The sequence below is a fragment of the Haliotis cracherodii genome, unplaced genomic scaffold, assembly GCF_022045235.1.
Source record: "Haliotis cracherodii isolate W230 unplaced genomic scaffold, xgHalCrac1.p SCAF_2, whole genome shotgun sequence".
Classification (NCBI taxonomy): Eukaryota; Metazoa; Mollusca; class Gastropoda; order Lepetellida; family Haliotidae; genus Haliotis; species Haliotis cracherodii.
This window is the reverse complement of record NW_027266275.1, coordinates 2724750-2742596: the sequence shown is the minus strand read 5'-3', so window position 1 is coordinate 2742596 and position 17847 is coordinate 2724750. Positions and strand designations below refer to the sequence as shown.

Sequence of the window (17847 nt, the reverse complement as noted above, 5' to 3'; positions counted from 1 at the left end):
GTGCTGAAAAACCTAAAAACATAATTGGGGCGAACCAGGATTCAAACCAACAAGCATAGGTTTCTGGCATGCCCAAGGGATGCAACTGCACAGTGATTTGCGGAGCCTAAGGTGACTGGACCACCCGTGGCCCCTTTTATGTCTTTTATGTTATCAATCAACCATTGCACTAAACATGGCACATTCATGATGCCACATTGTGGTTATGAGCCTACAGGAGTTTGGAAAAAGTTTATGACCAGTTTTTTACTTGTGAGCTAAAAACTTCATACGGTGAACCTATTCTTCACCTATCTTTTGCAAAAGACAACTTATCAGTGAAGGTTTGATCCTACTTTTATTTCCAGTTTTTCTTAAGTATCTTTCATCCACCTGCTCCCTCTGAAGCTTACCCTAGAGATCAGAAAAGAATCAAAATCCAAATCAACCATGCTTCCTCACTTCATCTAAAGGTTTCCAGGTACCAGTAGATGAAGCAAATAGCTCCATGTTTTTCCTTCTGTCTTTTCTTAATGAAGCAAACTAACATGAGGTCCTACTAAACATTCTTACTTCCTGTCAATCACAACCATCGACAGTTAAGGTATCAACTGTTTAAAAGAAAAGAAAATATTTAAAAATTCAAATCACCTCACATTTTTTAAAGATCTGAATGAAAACTAAAAAATTATTTTATCAAAGATAAGGTTCTATTCTAATTATCACTTAACTGCCCACTCTTTCCCCATATATGCACACAAATTACAAGCAGGGAGTTGACCAGACAAATGGTGTTCAACACACATCTCATAAAAATCCGACTTTTCACTCCGACACAAGACCTCTCTGTATTCAGATCTAAGGATACCTCCACAAGACGTCATGCCTAACTTTCTTATCAGACATTCCGAGTCAAGGATTCTAAAATATCAGCACATGTGAGCAAAGCATTCAAACCAGCATATCCAATTTCTGTATCTCGAAAATTAACTAAAACCAGTCTTTGAAAGGCATTTAGAAGTGACATATAAGGAAGAGAAACATTGTATTCCTCATAATAAACAAAAATTTACATCCTCTATAAATTTTCTTCCTTAGAGACTAAAACAAGTCCCGAAAGTAGAAAGTATAGTAGCGCCATTATACTGTTGTGGATATTTCACATGTCCTATCATTTCTGAGCTGTGTGGCATGTAAACCGAAAAGGGAATACCATCAAAGTAATATCTGTGTTCTGTGAAGGTTCTACAAATGGAAATGGTTACAAATGAAGCTATGTCGCCCTTATTTACAGTTGACGATTAAAGGTCGCTCAGGGTTCACCTGATGCAGCCTTCTATGGAAGCATCCTTAAATCTAAATGCACAGAGGTATTATATTGATGAGATCATTTTAATGAAATTGATCAACAGAAACATCTAATTGTTGTGTTTTTCATGTTCCCAATCAAATTTGTTCCTGAGAAAGGAAATGGACCTACAATATGCTTTTGTTTGTTTGTTTGTTGTTTTACGCCGCACTCAGCAATATTCCAGCTATATGACGGCGGTCTGTAAATAATCGAGTCTGGATCAGACAATCCAGTGATTGACATCATGAACATCGATCCACGCAGTTGGGATCGATGACATGCATCTACAAAGTCAGCGAGCCTGACCCCCCGATCCCGTTAGTCGCCTTTTACGACAAGCATAGTCACCTCTTACGGCAAGCATGGGTTGCTGAAGACGTATTCTACCCTGGATCTTCATGGGTCTATGCAGATCTCAAAGTGTTAGTAAAGCTAAATGATTATCATCTCTTTTTGATTAGCTTATAGGATATTTAATAATATAGAATACACAGACATATGAGGTTCCTAACTGTAAAATAAACCTTCCTTTTGATGTTTCTATGGCACACGGACGGGATAACATTAAGACCAGAATGTACATGGAGGTCGGGTCACTGCGGTGCAGTTGTAACAAGTGATGCAGCACACAGAGACACACAGGACAGACCGATCATGCAAACATAACAACCTCACACACATCGGTGAGTTCTACACTGACACACGACATATCACCAGTGAGTCTGTCAGACATACAACGACAAGTACAATAATAATGTTTAAGTATTTGTTCAACTGATTTTAAACAGTTTCCTAGTGTTGCTCCGGACACAGTTTTTCAATGTTACAAATTAACAGAAATTAGCAAGATGTACCAGAGATCTAATCTAGAGACATAACAATGCACCTAAGATCTTGAGTCCTACCAAGGCTCTTGGTTGTACATGTTTATTCAGTTGTGTGTAACCTCTAACCTTAAAGCACAGACTAATACTCCTGCCATGTGAGAGCTTGCTATTTGATCAGCCAAAGTACACTTAATTCCCAATTAGGTACTGCAACAGTCCATTTCATGGAACTGTTTGTTGAAAGTCACATTTGGCTGTGCTATAATTCAGATAGAAAACAGGTAGCAGTAAATCCCCAGGTTACAGAGTTTCTGCATGTTTTCCCCTTTGTCATCCCTGCAACTGTACCACAACAATGATGTCAACTTGAAACACACCAATGTGGCCAAGGTATGTTCACTGCTTCCAGCCTTAAACATTGCACTGCAGATTTTACCTATCCAGACAGAACTTCTGCAGCCATGAGGGGGACAAACCTGCTTAAGGCTAAGAAAAATAAAAGAATTGGATCTCAGGAAATGGCTTTTGAAAATATAGCAGTGTTAATTTGGGGTGTGTGTGTGTGTGTGTGTGTGTTATTCAAACTACATGTAGTATGTAACCAAATAAAGGGTTGTGTACAGTCAACCTGGGAAAGGGCCTCCCTACATATGATGCTTGATGAGTAAAATATTGGAATATACTATTTGACTACGGATGGTCTTCGAATATTTAAGAATGTTTGGTGTTTTTTTTCAAAATTGAAATAAAGACGAAACGAGTGGCGAATTTAAGATGATGCGGGCAGTGCCTGAGAACTAAGACTATTATTTTTTTTAGTCTAAGGAATAATTCAAGTAAACAAATCGAAGACATTTTGCTTCCTTTTCATGACCTAAGGAATATTTTCTGTATGTAAAGATTGATATTGTTCACTTCGCTTCCTGTTCCAAACTCAACACATCAGCACACAAACAGAGACTACAGAGCTAGATTACTAATTAGATGCATGATTATCTCAACAATTCTGTTAACACAAGATCATATCCAACACTACAGGGAGGAAAAGGTAAGTGCACGTTTCATTGAAATCATCATAAATTATTAATGATAGATAAAAACCTGGTAACATCTGTACCACAAAGTCAAACAGCCAATCGGAATACAGTTATGTCGCTTGGTATGAAACAAATATTTACTTCATTTTGAGTATTAAGACAAAAGTCATGAGTATAAACTCATTTGTCATGACTGAGCTCTTCTTGCCATATACTTCCTACTAAGTATACATATATATTAATTATCTAAAATCTTAGCAAGACAGTTTGTTACTATAGGCATTTTCAGAGTTGAGTAATCGCTAAATCATTACATGACTTGATTACGAAACTAACTCCTATTGATCCTAGTTATAAAGCCTAGGAACTCTGAAGACACTATCTATGATCATTTAATGATTTTCAAGCTGAATTACTTGGTCTAGCACTAGGATAAATCTAGAGAATTTTCAGGAACTACAACATCTATTTTGTTCCTTTGATCAAACAATAGCGTTTGTTCAAAACATGTGCTATGGGTGAAGCCCACAGATTATGTCAACTCAAAGTCAATGTCCTTCTTGTACGCCAGCAGCGTGTTCTTCATCAGCATGGCCACGGTAACCGGCCCCACCCCTCCAGGGACTGGGGTGATATAGGCAGCCTTCTCCCTCACACCTGCAACAAAGGAGGACATCTGTAGGAACAACACAGGCCTCAGACGCACATTAAATATACATGGCAACAAGTGTTATAAACAATAGATGTGGGGCAACGATGAGGACAGCCAACTCCCCCTACAGTTTTAATACCCTTGGGATGACTTAGCTGAACCATTCGGCACTGGCAATCATCTCCTTGCCAGAGTCACACTTCAACTCAAGCATCCAATAAGTCTTCTTGCATCATTGATTCCTAACAGATTTCTTCCCAGTACATATGGGTTATTAATAGTTGACTGTAAGTTTACAAGACAAGGGATTTGACCTTAGGAATAAAATTGAATAGTGCTGTATGTATATTTTAATAATATATAATAATGTGTGTGCTGATTTTGCACTAGATTCCAAACACTCAAAGCGCTAATATTATTATTCAGTGGCCAAGTTAATGGATCAGTGTGCACTTGTTTATCATTCTCAGCTCCCTGGGGAGTTTACAAACAGCTGAGGTGTTAGAAGGTTAACTGCCACATTGCCATCTCATCCTACAGGGTACCTATTCAGATACCCCCTCGTAGATGCAAGTCAATCTCAGGGATCCCTCGTCACACTAAGTGTATAACACTCAGTTTTTACCAAATGTAGCAGTAAAATGGTTGTGCATGACCCTCCTCGTGGTTTAATCCCCTTACCACGAGGCTGTCATAATTCGCCAGCATTATTGCATTTCTGGTTTCCATGGCGATTTTGTTACCTTCACAATCCCCTGCCCTAAATACATGCCAAAACAACAGCAAAATGTTTCCTAACGTAGCTTCTGGTGTCATCTTTCATGATAAAAGTGTGTGAATGTTGTTATATGTTGTGTTCACCAGTATTCCAGCTTATTCATATTGGCCTGTAATAATTGTGACATGACAAAATAGTAGTTGATATACCCAAGCAGGCTAAAACAAATTTAGTTATGATGAGTGAGTATGGTTTTACGCTGCTTTTAGCAATATTCCAGCAATATCCCGGCAGGGGACACCAGATATGGGCTTCACACATTGTACCAATGTCGGGAATCGAACCTGGGTCTTCGGCGTGATGAGTGAAAGCTTTAACCACTAGGCCATCCCACCGCCCCAAGGTATGATGAGACACAATGAGATAAGCCAGGACACCCACGATCCTCGCCTAGTCAGCACTTTAACAGGACTTGCACAGGGTGCCAGATACCAACAGAGCTCCATGTGAAATGAGATTGCTGTAACTGATTCACACGAAGCTAGTGCACTGCTTCCTGTTCACTCTACACAGCTGGCACTGCAAACACATGTCACTGAGAAGCATCAATATCTCATGGAGCCTACTCCCACTAAGGAGATTAGTCCAGCAGAATTTCAGAGCTAAAACTTGTGACTCACTTAGTCACCAATGTGACCTTTTTTGTTGTTATGGCAACTAACATTTTCACCAAAATGATTCCAGATCATTCTACTGTTTTCTGTCTTGCTTTACCGATTTCCTCGATCAACATACAGGGATAAAAAGGAAAATACAATTGTGATCTTTACTCTTTTCAGTGTGGGCAACAGTCTGATATATTTGCCAGGAGATTAATAGGCCTTTTTCCCCCTCTTTTTTATCCTATTAAACTCTTGGTTAATATATTACTAACCCACAATGTCTTCAGTGTCGAGACTAGCTAGTTTTTTTAAACAGACTCACTCCAGCTCAGTCAAGTATAATTTGAGAGATAAGCCAACACATGATGTCTACTAGAAACAAGACCTTTCTGCTGTCTCGGGCACGCTATATAGAAGTCGGGAAACAGACTCAACTTTCAACTTCCACTTGTTGCCATGGAAAGTGTCACCTTATTTGCTCTTTTGTTTTCAGAGAATAATACAATGTCTTGTCACAGCAATGTAGCTCACCTGGTACTGCACATGTCAACAGTTTACAATGTACTGTGGTATAGTTGTTTTCAGAGAATAATACAATGTCTTGTCACAGCAATGTAGCTCACCTGGTACTGCACATGTCAACAGTTTACAGTGTACTGCGGTACAGTTGCTTTCAGAGAATAATACAATGTCGTGTCACAGCACTGTAGCTCACCTGGTCCTGCACATGTCAACAGTTTACAAAGTACTGCGGTAAACAGATAGACATTGGACATTGGATACCTTGGAAATCCACATCTCCCATCAGCTTACCTTGGAAATCTACATCTCACCAGCTTACCATGGAAATCTACATCTCCCAACAGCCTACCTTGGAAATCTACATCTCCCAACAGCCTACCTTGGAAATCTACATCTCCCACCAGCGTACCATGGAAATCTACATCTCCCACCAGCCTACCTTGGAAATCTACATCTCACCAGCCTACCTTGGAAATCCACATCTCCCAACAGCCTACCTCGGAAATTTACATCTCACCAGCTTACCTTGGAAATCCACATCTCCCACCAGCTTAGTTTTGCCGGTTTCTTCATCTTTTATCCTGTTGATGCCAACATCGATGACTGCGGCCCCCAGTTTGACCATGTCGGCAGTGATGAGGTCAGGCACTCCAGCAGCCGCTATGATGATGTCCGCGGTGGCGGTGAACACCTTCAGCTGATCTGGGGGCGTGAAACGGTGGCAGATTGTCGTTGTTGCATCACCTGGAACAACAATCATTTTCTTTTAAAAGTTAATCTCATAAAATTAAAAAACAATAACTGTACATTTCATGAACGATATTTTGGAGGGACAAAAATCAATCATCAATGAAATAAACAATGACTCATCAACATTCACCACAATTCCTGCAAGCCTACAAATGTAAATTAACAATCTTTGTGAAAACGTTAGGCACCGATCGTAACTTCCCTTCCAGTTTTGCACCAAATGGAAAGGTTTGGCACCAGACAATCTACCCTGGAAAGCAAAGATTACAATACTACATATTCCAGAACATCGAAGAGCACTTGCCTGACTGGGAAAAACACATTAAAACATGGGCCACAGCTCGGCAAAAGAAATAACTCTTGATGGTAGTTTTTAAACTTGATAACATTATCATCAATTAATGATAGACTCAAAATGTCATCAATAGCGGTTTCAGAGAAAACTTGTCACCATTAGTGGTACTATGCACAATGTCCAAAAGATCACACAAGGGCCATAATTCTGCTAAATGCTAATTCTTGATGTTTCTTCAACTCAATGAACAAATTTATCCCTTAATGATGAAAGTAAAATGTCACCCCTGCATCCATAGCGGTTTCCAAACAAAGGAGTCCCCTTCGGGGCACAGTCCACCATGTCCAAACACACAGGGTGAGGGAGTGAGTGAGTGGCTTTACGCCGCTTTTAGCAATATTCCAGCAATATCACGGCAGGGGACACCAGAAATGGGCTTCACACATTGTACCCATGTCGGGAATCGAACCCGAGTCTTCGGTGTGAACGCTTTAACCACTAGGCTACTCGACCGCCCCCCATAGGTGAGTGAGTGAGTGAGTTGGGTTTAACTCCACTTCTAACAGTATTCCAGTTATATCACGATGTGGCAGCTTAATGTGATGCAGGTCTCAGTCATTTACCACGAGCACGGGTATGGACCTGACAAACCTGGATACATAATCGGGGTGAACCAGGATACGAACCCACAATCATACGCAGCTGCACAGCGAATCGCGGCAACTTAAGGGGCACTCACAAGGTACAACTAGTTGTATACAATTTGTTGCATGCAACACATTGCATCATGTGAACGGGCAAGTCGGTCCAACTTTTGACGTATGCAACTTGTTGGATGCGAGTTGTACGAAATAGGACATGCTCTATTTTCATGCGACAAGTTGTATGAACGCAGCCAATCAAAACGTGTATGAAAATCACGTGACATTTACACGTCAATTTGTAAACAAAAATGGTGACTCCGATTCACGTCGGTAACTTCTGTTTTTCGGTATCCTAAGTGTCACCACTCAATAAAGGACCTATGAAAAGTAGGTACGTAGAATACCACTGTACCAAATTATATATTTTGACATTTGCATCGGTCTAATTCTCCTGGTTAAACTGTTCATGGTGTTATTTGAAATGACAGGCTATGTGACTGTTCACTGTACTGTAGAACCAAGATGAGATAAGGTCCATAATACCTTTGATTGAATACGTTTCTAAAACTTAAAATACATCATACACCCAAATACATGTCACAGTTTTAGATTCTGTGGGAAAGTATCTATAATATGATGCCATTAACAACTATTTTAGCCAAAGCATATGTATCACTAACGACATCTGAAAATAGTGTACAATGAAAAAAAAAATTCGCATTTTACCAATTCACTGTTCTAAATGTGATTATTTATTCAAATAACGTATAGCTACCTGAGAAGTTCCATTACAAAACCATTGGGTGTCTGCCCTTTGTCAAAACACCAATCATCATTCCGAAAGACTCCCATACCCCTATATTCTTTTTCGAAACATAAAACCTCTGGACCGAACCTCCATGTTGGATAGCGTTGCAAAATCACGGTTCTTTTCGCGTCAGGCGAGATGCCTGTCACATCACATGTATTTCACACTCAGCTACCATACATACATCTCTGAGTTCATCATACCATTAAGAATCAACTGACATTTTGTCTAAGTCACTAATACAAACGGTCCAAATGAAATCAACCGCAATATTCAAGTGTGAAACCAAACCCTGTGCTCTGAAACCTAACAGTGGGCCTTCTCATTTAAAAATGTAAACAAAGCAAACTTCTAGTTTTATTAACATTTTACTATTCCAAGTTCGGTCGTCAATTTGTTGCATACATTAGCTTAGTTTATTACGAATATGCATGGGTCAATAATCGTTGCAAGAATTGAGGAATTAATAATTAGAGTCCAGATACTTATTTGGAAAAAGTCAACAGAAATCGTTCAACGTGACACCATGATTGACGCAAAATCACGCACACTGACGACGGTATTGGTCTGCCTTTCCACGTAGTATCAAGGCGAGAATGGAAACATAAAAACAAACATAACTTGTTGATTTCAGATTGATTCTGATTACTTAACTTACATCACTCATTTATGTATGTATGTGATCCCAGCATCACGGTAAAACCTACTCCAAACATTCCGCGTACTGCTATCAGTGAACTCGCTATGTTATGACGGGAGGTTACCGGTAGTGATGTCATATTAGTATACGTCAACATCAACACCGTTGTACATATTTGTTATTTTCTTTGAGGTGCGGGTGAACTAGTACACAACGCATTCAGTTCATGAAGTAGTTTAATGTTTCAATCTTGAATTATAATTTGAATATCTCTTCAATATCGTTTCACCCAGCAAAATAATGCACTGCTGCAAAATGGGTACATGTATGCAGTACTGTTACTAATATAATCTAAAATGCAATAGAATTTATGAAACTCATAATAATCAGCTGTTTGTTTGGTCATAGAAATTGACATTTATCGTGTTATCCTTCCCATAAGATGCTTTGTAAATGTAACACACTGCAGCATATACATATTTCCTTTGGAGAATTGTGAAATATTCATTGTGGCAAATTTATATAGATAGGTTAAATAAAACAGGCACTTCATTTCTTAAGTTAAAGTAAATGTATACCTGAAGGAAATTCGCCACGTTATATTTTTATTAATGTATAACTCATGTGTGGACAACTACTTGTCTTACATTTGGATTTTATCGTTTAATTGGCGGAACATTGAGAGCTAAAGATTGCATCAGGTGCGCGCATCAAAATAGGGGCCGACCATTTGAGATTCATGGGTGGAGGTGGGTCATGGTCTGTTGGGGTTTCGGTGTGCTTTCCTGGGGGTTGGAGGGGTTGTGGAGCTGTTGTAGTGATAAGCCCAACATGCTGTTCTTTTAATCGAAATTTTCCATACTATAACCGAATATAATTGGTAATATACTGTTACTTTTTTGTGTTACCGATTTCGACGTTTCATATAAATTTGGAAATATGCTAAAAGTATCTGATTTCAACTGGCCAAAGGGCACTTTCAGGATTTTTATAGTTCATTCTTCTATATTATAACAAAATCTGAAATATGTCTTCAGGACATTTTGGATGACAATCATTCAATGTCCCAGAAAAGGAACCGATGTGGTTATTAAAATCGATAGCTGTGTGGGAACTTTGTAGATACACATAAACAAAAAGATACTAGAATATATTGTCCTGAGCCAAAGCAGATGCTCACCACGGACATGATGGATACTGAGTTTTGCAATGAATAGGAATTGCGGGGTTTTTTTTCTTTGTACATGTGGGCATCGCCCTCGTGTTTTGACGTCATGTAACGGAAAATTTGTTTTCGACGCATAAAACAAGTACGTTTTCGTATCGAATGTGTCACGTTATACATTTTAATTTTCCATCATGGGGTTAAAAATTCAATAATATGCAAGTCCGTTAAATTGCAAAGTCAGAGGTTGGTCATGTACCACGCGACCGAAATTCTCGCACAGCGTTGATTTTTTCAAAGCAATGCCTCTGAACATTAACTCGGCAACAAGGATTCCAGCGATAATGTAGTGAATCACAAGCTTTTTGTCAGAGATCTCGCGAGACCCGAGTTGTATGCAACTCGCCGCCGTGTGAATGCCGAGTTACAACTTCAGTTTGTGCAACTAATTGCATACAACAAGTTGTATACAACTAGTTGTACCACGTGAATGCCCCTTTAGACGACTGGGCCACCTGTGCCCCCTCTACCCCTATAGGGTAAGGGAAGTATAACGTATAGAGCTCCGTAAAATATAAATTCTGGATGTTATTTTTTAACTTGATCTACATATGTACCACATAACTATGTATACAAATGTTTCCAGTCTGTTAATTACAGGTACACCTGAAGCCCTTACCTGCATCTGTATCGTTGCGTCCATCAGCGTGGAGGAGGATGGCAATTGGCAGGCCCACATTTTTTGATCGGCCGACAACTACAGCATTCTTTCCAAATGTAGGGATACCTGTATTATAATAGGCTATTTATGTTGCGCATATTTCCACACCACACAGGGGCAAGCTAAAAGCTCTATTATTACCCCGGTCACTGGATCAGTGTGCACTCGACAACCATTCTCAACTCCATGGAGAGTATGCAACCCAAGCTGCCTGTTAGGCGGTAGAAGGTTAACAACCAGAGAAGTCAGACCTTTCAGTTGGAGATAATTAGTAAGATGAATTTGTCTGTTCTGTAGAGGAGCAGTGTTTCAATTTGTTCTGGGTCTGTTTCTATCCAGTCTGACATCGGAGAGGATGGCTGTGGACACTAAATGCATCATAATTCACACCAAAGGTTGCCTGTGTCAAGACAGGTTGTATCTAGGTAGGTCTTGTTGCTTCTGATAGACTCTTTGTTTTAATGAAACACAGGACAAAGTACTATTTGGCCAACAGGAACTGACACTATTTTCAAATGAGGACAAAAACTTTACAGATTTGTATGCAAGTTATCAGGTATATTCATGTGAAAGGGAATTAGACTTTGTTCTGGAGTCATAACAAAAACAGACATAAGGCTTAAATATGTCAGAAATGTTTACCTCAACAATTATTAAACAAATGCAAGTTTTCGACCCAAGTTGATTCTCTTAGGAGATATTTTCCCAAAGGTTAAGACTTCATGTAGGATCACAGATTTGCTCCAGAAGTTCACACTTCAGCATGTTTCACTCATTATGATCATTGTACTAAGTCATGACAAGTCTAAAACTTTTTAACATTACTTGAAAGTTATCAATGACCATTGGCCACTTGCACTTGGCCAAGAAAGGCCCCTCTCATGCTTGTACAGTACAATGAGTGAGTGAGTGAACCGACCGCCCCTCGTCCAGTACAAGGAGGTTGTTGCTTATTCCATGTACCTCAATGAACAGAGACACAATACATCCCAAACTCCACCTGGTTTGTCTGATAACAGATTAGAACATTTATATAATTGGAACAGGAGAGATTTGGGGATTAAAGAAAAAGCCAGACTCCATCCGTGACACTTGGCATCAGAACACGAGAAGGAATGTACCTGTCCTGCGAATGATTTCCAGAACTGCTGCTGGCGTCGCTGGGACATAGGCTGTCTGATCCACACAGAAGCGCCCGATGTTCACTACACCGAACCCATCCACATCCTTGCTGGGTGTGACAGCATTGCACACCCTACGCTCATGGATGTGCGGTGGAACTGGCAACTGGACTAGGATTCCATCCACCTCTGCCGACTTGTTCAAAGTGTCAATGTGACTCAACAGTTCGGCCTCCGTCACACTAGCTGGGAGCTTGAGAGTGGAGCTTGTTATACCTGCATATGTGAGATTCAAATATTCATGTATTGGCTTATTAAATATTTGTGAAGTCATGAAACTTGTCAATCACAGAACATAAAATAAATTGCTATATTTGATATTGAAGGACAGATTGACCTGTGAATTTCAGATTAATTCAGGTTTCAAGAATTTATTCCCCTACTGAGGCCCATTAGATAAAAGCAACAAAACCCTTTCCATGTACATAAGAAATCTACTAAATCTACTAAATCTACTAAAAGCAGAAAGTTCATTGTACGATTCCCACTATGTCATGAGCATGTGTTTATACCAGGTGTCTGAGACAAGGTGAGCATATCCATCAGACCCCTGTGACAGACATTGTTACAATGTTAATCTAGTTTGGCGCACAGTACACACGTGGTACTTTCTAATCTTGCCATAAACATTAAACTGAATAAAGTTTCTGCTTGTTTAAAATTAACATTACAACGGAAGCCTTGGCTGAGATGAAATAGAGTTCATCATCAGTACGTACACTTATATCAACCACTTCTAACATGTTGTACTCTGTATGAAGCCATTTGATAATGTAAATAAAGCCCTATTTTTCTTCTTAACATTAATATAACATAAATTTCACAGTCAATTAATGACTTATGATAAATTTCAAACCTTTACCCATCCGTATCGGTAATTAAATTATGCCATTCTGGCACCACACAGTCTGCTAAATGCTGACCTCAAATGTCAAGTAATAGTAATAAGCCCTCTTATCTAACTACTAACGAGAACCAAGCAATTCCCGAAACCATACGAGAATATGTTTTATGCATGTGTAGTCTGGTTGAGACTTGGATCAAGTGCTATTTTTCCGTAACATTTCGGTGCAGATGATATAAACCAGCACTGAAATGGCAGAATGAAAGATGAAAAGTAATCAATCCTGTATTTATTGCCACTTAAAGAACTCCTATTTATAATGCAATGCATTTTTACATCAAATGTGAAACCATAAAACTTTTGATAAACTCAAGAAAATGTCAAACCAAATGGATCTGGAGACTTAGACCAATAGGCAATAGCAAAACTTGTCGCCTCCAGTTACACTGTTTTCAAAGTGAAGAGCAGGCCTAAGATTGGTGACCTGTCTTGTTTGATATATATACAACATCAAATAGATCACTGTGGAGTTTCTTAAACTGGTTTCAAACACTGCTTAAATACATTGGAAAATTGGAATACATGTATTTCAAACTTCTTAATGTAATGAGTGAGTGAATGAGTGAATATGTTTTACGCCGCTTTTAGCGATATTCCAGCAATATCACGGCGGGGGACACCAGAAATGGGCTTCACACATTGTACCCATGTCAGGAATCGAACCTGAGTCTTCAGCGTGACGAGCGAACGCTTTAACCACGAGACTACCCGACCGCCCCCTTAAAGGGGCACTGATCTAACGCAATTCCCCGGGACTGGTTGTTGCCTTTGTTATTGTTTTTTCCCAGTGAGTACCCGGATGTATAGCAGAAATCTAGACTAGTTCGCGACCTCTGCTGCGCCATTCGTAAGCGCATTAGTCACTTTTATGGGTTGTAATAAGGGCGTATGGTCACATTGATCAACAAAATGAAATACAGTTTTCGAGATAATAGGTAATGTAGGTATCTTTGTGAGTAGCACCGGTAATGGTGACGAAGTTTTGATAAGTCACTTGCTTGGTAATTTTGCGATTTTCGTTTACACTATTTTGACTTGCAACACAAAGTATATATTTCACCTGAGCATATGCTTTTTTTATAGTGTGTATATTTTTTTACTGTCAAATGTGTAACAAATATATTAAACGTCTAAATATTCAGTTATTTTACAAAGTGACAGAAAAACATTTCCATCTGTATTATTATGACAACGAACTCCAAACATTTTGATGTTTAATGTCATCACCAAGAGACTGAAAATGTTACGTTGAAAAGTACATTTCTAAGTTGTTTGGCTTTTAATCCTACATAATAATCTGTTGTGATGTTTGTAGGCCCTTTTGATCGTCTTGATCAATCTGGACAGATTTTTTAGCCAAAATGACTGAAATATTTACACATTCTATAAATTGCCTGAGAGAATCACATTTTACAAATTGACGGTAATATATACACGCTTACAAAGGAAAAGACCTGTGACAACGTCTATCGCGCATTGAAGAATTTCCCAACCAAGACGTAGAGAAACAAGAACGAATCAGTTCAAATGAAGGAAAAAATGCAGATATCATAATTACAACCTACCAAATTTATGCGTATAAGTTTTAGGCAGCTTCCTTGTTCGAGGAATGTATCCGTGAATATCCACACAAAGGAACAATATCCCACTCGTCTGCAGCTGTACAAAGAAACTTATTCGATGTCACGTGTCTCAGTAACAATCAAATATTTTAAACGATATATATCGTTTCGGGATATTATAACCTGTGTTCGTTTCTCAACTGATCGCTTGGATTGTTTCAGGTGTTTTACATAGGTGTCAAGTCTCAATGGTCGGTTGAGAAAGCCCACGTGACAAGTATTTTCATAACGTCCACGGTTCCTTAAAATTCCATTGAGTGATAGATAACAATGATCAATCAATCAACGTATTATGAGTTAACCCTTTGAACAAAGTATGTTGTTTATACATCGGCACTTCTCGCCATGATATGAGTGTATTCCCTTTGTTTTAGTAAACCTAGACATGTAAACACTCACTCTTGACATATCCACTGCGCAAGATAACAGTGATTAATCAATCAACGTATTTTCTGTTAATCCTTTGATGACTAGGAACGATCCGTTGATTTACAAAAATAAGTAAATCAACTGATCATTCATCTCTTGCTGGGCTGCCACGTGCATATTACATAACACACATTTCACCTCACTTCAAACCTGGATTTAGATTGAATAATTACCCCAGACACAATAAATGCCAAATGGGAACCTTTGTCAGGTAATCTAAGTGGCGCTACCACTAATTGTACCTGTAATAAATTCATTAACTGAGCATCAAGTGAATGATGACAAATACACAAGTGTAGGGTTATTATACGAGAAAACGTGGATGACAACAAGGGAGTAGTAATCGTATTATCGACGCAAGCCGAAATTGCTTTCACAGCATAGATACTTTTTTTTAGTATTAAACTATAACCATCTGGGGTATTTCCAAATGACATCCGATGAGCTCCCTTGTTCTTTTTGTCTGTTTGTTTAGGCTGAAGAAATTAATTAACATGCGCCCTTTGTCGAAATCTTTATAGATCACAGTTAACCAATCAGTGTTCAAAAATGCGTAAAACAAATATTGCCTCCAGCCTCCAAGTTTATTTAGCTGTCCTTGCAGACGGTACCCCAGTCTCTGGTCACGCTCAGTTGCGTTGCGTATCATCCGGGTACTCACGGGGGAAAAACAATAACAAAGGCAACAACCAGTCCGTTAGATCAGTGCCCCTTTAATGTAGTGAGTGAGTGAGGCTAAACACCTTTTTAAACATTTTGCAAATCATGGTGAACTGGTGATGCAGGTGATGAAACCAACAAGCAGGAGTCTGATGCTGGCAAAGAATTACAATGACAGCAAATCAGGGATTCGAAACCCACCTTTAAATAGAAAGGGTTATTACCATGATTACCCAATCATTTAAATGAAAGAAGAACAGAACAACACACACTGCTCTAAACATGTTAAATATCATCATATACAATCATGAAACAAAATTCTGCTTTAAAAAAATGTTCAGTTAATATTTCTTTGAAAGGGCTGACTACATTGATGACTTGTGATCCCTATACCCCAAAACACCTTGAGATACAACACGGGTAATTACTATGAAGAAGATGGAGTGTTTCCTGACCAGTGTGCTTTGTTGCTTTGATCTTGTTGTTGACATACACCTGGCTGGCAGGGTCGGCGCCAACAAGTACCACAGACAGATGGGGAGGACGACGCCCACTGGACACCACCTCATCAATCTCCGACTTCACTTCCTCACGGATTGCTTTTGCAACTGATTTCCCGTCTATAACACAAGCTGAGGCCAATCTGGAATCATTCATTAGAATTAGGTATATCATTTCAATTACTGTCAACAACATCGGTAATGTGACTCAAAGAGTGAAAATCAATAATGTTGATGAATCCAACAACTTGTAAATTACAAGCCCAGAACACATCTTGCATGTGCACAAACACCCAATGAAAGGGGCTGTCTTGTTATTTGCCTCATATCTTGGATTCATACTTTGCTTGCTGGTTCTCCTTGGGATGATACCAGAGCTATAGAGAAACACTGACTTGTACATTAAATATAACATGTTTATCAAACCAGTAACATTCCAAAAAAACAGATGAAGTGGACTGACAAAAGTGTAATTCATAAGTAGGTCATCCTTATGTGAGTAACGCTCAGTTCTGTCAGTTTTACACGTCCTATTGATGCCAGTGCCATTTTGGTTATTATCATATTACTCGTGCCAGTTTCCACTGATGACATTCAGCCTGCTCACATTATCTCAAAGTCAAACACCTATATCTTACATTCTATTGTTTCGTTTACAGATCCACATACCTTATAAAATAGAAAATCCAGAAAAAAATTACAATTAGAATAACATATGTTTTTTAATACCGACGGATTTATAGTCTGGAAGGTAATTTAAGGTACCGACGTTTACTACAATATCTGAAAAACTATTGCACCTACTCCTGTCAAAGTTGGTATGAGATTATTAAACAGTCATACATAATTGGACATTACATTTAAAGACAATCGGTGCATGAATAAAAAAATTTGTCTATTTAGCTATCACTATATTTCATCAACAACCAGACCTGTTCGTCATGGGTGGAACGAGCATTCATTGAAACAGCCATCTGCATAATGCTACTCCCGCGTAATAGGGCCATAGGATACAGTTGAACCAATCAACTCACTTCAAAATTTCACGGGAATCACACACGCACGAATACGGTGTTAGCGTTGGGTGTCTCAACATGCGTGATTCCCATGCACCCTTTCGAGTTGGGTATAGAACCTATTGAACGTTCACCTTGAAAATAACATCATGATAGGTAACAGTACACTCCTCTCCATATAGGTTAATAAATCACATTCTGCTTAATACTCAGAGACATATCTACAAGTCTTGCATTAATTATATTGTAATATTGCAAATATTGTCATTTCATCTCATAAGACCATAACAATAACATTTATTGCAAAGGCAATATCGAAAAATGTATTGCAAAGAAATTGTAGATGTCTATAATTGTTCTAATAACAAAATCTAATGACAATCGGAAGGGGCAACTACGGTCTGAGCTGCTTACAAGACAGTTTTTGGACAAGTGGCTAAAGTTACAGACTGTACTGGGGATTTATTCTCCCCCGGAAACAGGGGTCAGTTGATCCAATGGGGTCATCCTCGACCTAATTACCATTGTCTTGTACCAGGGTACATTCCAATATATCTACATGTATGGTGAGACCCGTGAAGATTCCGGGGTAGCATAGGTCATACCGTCTTCAGCAACCCATGCTTGCCGTAAAAGGTGACTATGCTTGTCGTAAAAGGCGACTAACGGATCAGGTGGTCAGGCTCGCTGACTTGGTTGATACATGTCATCGATCCCAATTGCGTGGATCAATGCTCATGAAATTAATCACTGGATTGTCTGGT

The 17847-nt window shown here is 39.0% G+C and overlaps 1 protein-coding gene across 1 annotated transcript in view; it reads right to left on the bottom strand.

The window, feature by feature from the left end:
* Positions 1-262: 262 nt before the first annotated feature.
* The window catches only part of LOC139469444 (bifunctional methylenetetrahydrofolate dehydrogenase/cyclohydrolase, mitochondrial-like), a 28257-nt gene continuing 10672 nt past the window's right edge, over positions 263-17847 (bottom strand). Inside the window, exons 2-6 of the mRNA XM_071251613.1 lie at positions 16023-16210; positions 11893-12168; positions 10730-10837; positions 6274-6492; positions 263-3851 (exon numbers count right to left, since the gene is read on the bottom strand). Coding sequence (XP_071107714.1) covers positions 3727-3851; positions 6274-6492; positions 10730-10837; positions 11893-12168; positions 16023-16210 — 916 coding nt within the window. The 3' untranslated portion in view covers positions 263-3726. The remainder of the gene's footprint in view (positions 3852-6273; positions 6493-10729; positions 10838-11892; positions 12169-16022; positions 16211-17847) is intronic.